This window comes from Athene cunicularia (assembly GCF_003259725.1).
Source record: "Athene cunicularia isolate RWA chromosome 4 unlocalized genomic scaffold, athCun1 chr4_part1, whole genome shotgun sequence".
In the NCBI taxonomy this organism is placed as follows: Eukaryota; Metazoa; Chordata; class Aves; order Strigiformes; family Strigidae; genus Athene; species Athene cunicularia.
In genome coordinates, this window is record NW_020799098.1 from 25383523 (window position 1) to 25389033 (window position 5511).

The 5511-nt window shown below is 45.3% G+C and overlaps 1 protein-coding gene across 1 annotated transcript in view; it reads left to right on the forward strand.

Moving 5' to 3' along the window:
* Positions 1-626: 626 nt before the first annotated feature.
* The window catches only part of UCHL1 (ubiquitin C-terminal hydrolase L1), a 23959-nt gene continuing 19074 nt past the window's right edge, over positions 627-5511 (forward strand). Inside the window, exons 1-3 of the mRNA XM_026846960.1 lie at positions 627-688; positions 3669-3692; positions 5089-5098. Of these exons, the coding sequence (XP_026702761.1) occupies positions 627-688; positions 3669-3692; positions 5089-5098 (96 nt within the window). The remainder of the gene's footprint in view (positions 689-3668; positions 3693-5088; positions 5099-5511) is intronic.

The window sequence follows — 5511 nt, forward strand, 5'->3', positions numbered from 1 at the left end:
ATAAAAAACCCACCACACAAGGTCTGCTCATCATCCTGCTGGTGATGGAGGCCAAGTGCCTGCTGTCTTTGTGAGGGCAGACTTCTATGTTCATTTCCAGTCACCTTGCCGCAGGGTCTGCCCTTACACCCTTAGCAATAGGCTTACGCAACTAGGACCTTTCAGACAAGGCACAGCTAAACCAGTGTCCATTAACAATCCCAGGGCACCCTCCACAATGCTTCGGTCAAATTCTCTCAGAGCTCTGAAAGCTCCTGCTTGGAACATCCTTTGCAGCAGGTGAATGGAAAGTGGCAAGACAGGTGACAACCTCAGTAGGGATGGATCCAAGGAAGTCCAGAGCTGCAAAGTCTAACACCTCCCCCAGGCTAATAATTAACTCAACTGATGCTAATGATAACAGGAAATAATTTGGTCACCTAGATAAACAGTCTGCTGGAGAAGAGTCAGTACAGTTTGTACAGAGAGAACCCTGACTAACAAACCTTTGAGTTCTTCAGAGATGCCAAACATGGACAAGGTACAGCCATTCATTCTGACCTACCTGAATTTCCAAAATGTCTTCAACCAAGTCCCTCATCAAAAACTAAGGAAACTAGGCAGAGAGAGTTAAGAGGAAAGGTCCTATGTGGAGAGATAGACGGTTGAAAGATCAGCAGCTTGGACTTCGGCTGTTTGACACATTCATGTGAGACAAGGAAAGCAGAATGAGCAGCAAGTTGAGGAAGTTTGCTGATGATAAAAAAAGTATACTGTGGTAGCAAGGCCAGGATGTGAGAAATATCAGACAATCCTAGGAGACCGAGTCTGTAATGCTGCAAAGGAAATCTAATGCCAATACACACAAGAAATGCAGGGAGATGGACATGGGAAAAAACACAGCCATGGCTATACATAATTCAGGAATTCCAAACTGACGTACTCCTGAGCAACATCTTGACATTGCAATTTCAGATTCATTAAATTAACTCACTAGCAGTTCAAAAGGCAAATCAAACATACAAATCATTAAGAAAATGAAACATAGTTATGGCACTGTAGAGCCCCAAAGTTCGCCTACATGTTGGTAACTGTATACAGCCCTGATTGTCCCATCCTAAAAGGACATGTAGAACTGGGATAGACTCCTGAAAAGGGATATTCATGGTCAGGAATGGCTTCCATACAAAGAATATCTGAGTAGGTAACTCTTCCAGCAGGTCAAAAGCTAGCCTGATGAGAATGACAGAGGCCTACAAAATCATGAGTGGCATAACACAGGATCATTAACCATCTCTGCCACACAAGAGCTGAGCCACCAAATGAAGGAAGCCAGCTGAGAACAAGTAGGAGGAGAAAGTTCTTTACACAGCCAGAAGCAGACCCATATTCAAGCAGCACTCCTGGTCAAAGGCTGTGGAGGCTGCAATGATGTCCCAGGGGGCTGCACACAGACCAGACAAACATTTGGAACCAAAAGCCACCAAACATCTTGAAGCAGGGAAAGGTCACATCCAGCTCTGGCAACCTTAAGCTGAGAACAGCCTGAGGCTCAGAGAACATCTGTAGAGGAGGTTTTGAAACAGGTTGTCCTGTTTTTTATCCTTGGACATCTGCTTACAAGGAGGAGGAAAAAAAAAAAAAAACAAAAAAAACCAAACAAAAGGTCGCAAAGGACAACAGATCAAAAAGTGAACAGGCTGAAGGTGAAGCATTAAAAAAAAAGGAAACTAAAGCAGGGCACCACACAGAACATCCCAACAGCACCCTCTGATCCTTAAAGCTCTGAGGACAGCAGCAATTAGTCCTCAGCCCAGACCCATAATGAGACAAGAAAAGAGAAACATGCACAGAAGTGCTGGGATTCTGCCCATAAAGTCTGGAGCCCATCAGCCCATGGAGCTGTGGCCAGCGCAGATAGGGATGGGAGGAGGCTGGCAAGAAAGTCCCATCCTTTCATAGGGTGGCAGACAGGAAAGCTATAAATCACAAGAACACCCGTAAACTCAGGAAAAGGCTGAGGAACTGCAGCCTCATGTACTAGATGTACATGTCCCAAGGTCTCCCCTGCAAAAGGGATATGACTCACAGAGTCAATGAAGCATATCAGAAATGCACCCATTTTCACCTCTTCTGGCTGAATTTTCTCACATTTCATTTCAGCAGGTGATAGATTAAACTCAAGTACAAGTCAGTCTGCAAGAGCTCCCCATCCCTCCTCATGGCAGACCACTTTGTCACAGAGCAAGGAAACAGTGCGGAAGCACTTAAGAGGCATCTTCAAGGTGCTGCTTGGAAGTGAAACCAGCCACCATGTGGCTTGCTCAAGTCCCGTGTGGTAAACTGCACTAACGAGATGAACCCTTGGTTTGGCCCATCACAGCTGCTCTTTCATTTCTATACTTACTACATCTCCTAGAAGCAGTTAGGTACTGCTGACAGTCACAGGACCCATCACATAGCATCCACAGCCGGTTGTATTCTGTGTTGCACACACAATATTTTTAGAACCGACTACAGACCTTCATACGAGTTCAACTACTGCAATCACCACTCTAGATAACTCTCAGCAGTTCTGCAAATGAGATGAACCCTATGCACAACTAGCTCAACTAGACTTGGTTTCAAATTTGCTTTACACTTCATTTATTCCAGTCCTCCAGTCACAGTGTGGCCTCCAGCACTGGTCTCAGTTCACACCACCTGGGTCTGCTGTACAGCCCCGCCCCCCAAAACTCCTTTTCGGAGAGGATTTATGAATTACTTCAATGGGGGGGGGGAAAAAAAAAGTTTTCTGTAGTTCATTTTTAACCTGAAGGATATTAAGCTCAAACAGCTCACACACACGCACGCACAAACATATTGTCTCCTTTTGCATGGTTTTGACTCAAAGAAAAAGGAATTTCCACACAATTAGATGCAGCTGCAAACCAACACTTATTATTTTGGAGGGGAAAAAAAAATAACTTGCAAAACATTTCAAAAAGTGTCCACTAAGCACATCACAGTCCTTTCTAAGTAGCGATACAAATTGTAAAGCAAGCGTTTTATTTTTATGCCAGTTTTGAGTGTCAGATTTTAAAAATAAGAAACACTAGCGCAGAAAATCTATATTCAGTTAACTCAAACGTATGGAAAACCTTTTCCTTAGTCATCAAGTCTCATCTCCTACTGCCACAGCCAAACACATGTCATATACTTCCTCAATATATACTCAAGAGTCAGTTAGGGGGCTTGCTCCCACTTCTCCCATTTGAAGGTTGTTCTGGAACCTCACTCCAATTTAGGGAAGAAACTGTCTAAATTCCATCTTAAGTTTATTCATGCCAGTTAATATCTGTTTGTTCTTGTGCCAACATTGTTCTTTAGCTTAAATAACTCCTCTCCCTTTCTAGTGTTTATATCCCTGCTGTATTTGCAGATTGCAATCATATCCCCCCCCCAGGCCTCATTTGCTAGGCTAAACAAGCCAGGCTTTCCTTGCCTCCTCCAGAAAAACTGGCACTTCTGTTCCCCAGGCCCTCCCTGCACCTGTCCCACCTGCAGCACGGGTGAGAGGACCTGTGCCCAGCAGGATGCGAGCAGCAGCCACCACTCCTGCCAGTGTCCTGGCCTAACATGCTCCACCATCACCTTTACTCTCTCCACAGCAACAGGACAGCAGCAGCTTAGGCGACAACAAACTAAAGCACATCTCCTGCTCTGCTGTTCCCAACAGCGGACCTCCTTGCTCACAGCAGGGAACAAAGGCTAGGAACGTACATGTAGTATAGGTTTTTTTCAGCGTGGATTGATTTGTTCCAAGTGTGACTGAACATCCTAGGTCAGAGCTTCCAAAAAGCATGGCTCTGCTATCAGACAGAGATGTAATCAGCTGATTACTCACCACTACCTATCAACTACCAGGAGTCATCCTAGTTTTTCACAGCCTCTGGTGAAAAAAATCCTTACAGTTGTCAATCTCAACTACACAAATTCCTCCCTAACTAGCTCCTGAAGTCATCACTCTCTTCAGCTCAAACCCTGCAGCAGCCCTCTCTAGGCTTCTCAGGCATTTCCTAAGGAAGCCACCATCCCTCCTGACCCAGGGCACAGCAGAGTCCACCCAACACCCCACCAGAAATGACCAGTTTAGTAACTGGTGCCCAACTTAGCTGCAGAACTGGAAAAAAAAAAAAGAAATAATCCCGGTTCGCAAGTTGTGCATCCCCTCTCCTAGGAAATTATTCCCACACTGTTATAATCTACTGTAGAAGCCTCTTTCGCCAGGAAGGGCACATTCACTTGTACCACTTCAGAGCCAGGAATCTTCCTCCTCATTACAACTAAGTCATGTATTCTTCATAATACATGCTAGAACTATTCTTCCTCCTTAAGAGTCCTCTCCAAACCCTGATTTGCCTTAAGTGGACAGAAAAACCAAAAATACAAGCCAAAAAGTTTCCATCACACACTCATCACTGTAAAGGAAGAACAAAAATATCCACACTCAGCATTGCTGTTCCAAGCAAGGAAGTTAATCAGCCAAGATTTGGTCCCAAGGTCACTGTAAGAGAATGTCTCTCCCTTTAAGTGCTAGGACATCTGCACACTTATTTTAACCAAATGCAATTATGCAGGCAGAAAATAGTTTTAAACTCAAGACAGACAAGTCATTTAGGCTTTCAGAAAGTACTAGAGCATGAGATGGCAGGATGATGACATGTCAGATCAGACCTAGAACAAACTGGAGGAACACACTGGCGAGCTAAAGGACACAGCAAGCCTGCAGCAGCTCAGCAACCTGTACCTCAGCTTCTGGGGCAAACCAGCAGCTCTTCAGTGAAGCACTGAAACTCGCTGCAGATACTGTTATCCTGCACAGCTTACTGCAGATACCGTTACCCTGTACAACTACCAACAGCATCCAAAACGCACAAAGCCTACCAGTGTATCACCAGTCCTTGGTTTCAGTTTAAAGCACAGAACTGCACTTACCCTCCCTAACGAGCAGGAGCCCAGCCAAGAATTATAAAACACTACAAACAAGCAGGCAAAGCAATGAAGCACAAATACGAACCATTACACTTTCTGTCTTATTTCATCTGTCTGAATTCATTCCCCCTCTAGCCTCAACGAGAAGTAGCTTCATTGCTGTCATGGGACCCAAGCGAATTCCTAAAAACTTCAAGTGGGATTAAATGGGGTCCACCTTTTGTTCCAAATATTGTGGTTTTGTAGACTCCCATTTGCAAAGCCGCGCACAATCCTCAAGTACGATTTAATCACAGAGCTGAACTCGCAAAGCCCACTCTAATAACCACCTCCCGATTTAAAAAAAAAAAAAAAAAAGAGAGAGAGAGAGGCTACTTCTACAGGCACTTTTACCACTTTTCATGCCGTCTCTACCTTAAAGGCTCCCCCGAGCAGAACAAGACCCGCCGTCGGCGGGAGGGAAGCCCACGCTCGCCCCGCGGCTCCGGCCAGCTCCCTGCAGCAGCGGCAGCGCCGCAGCACTTCTGCACGGCGGCGGAGAGCGGAGGGAGCGGGGCG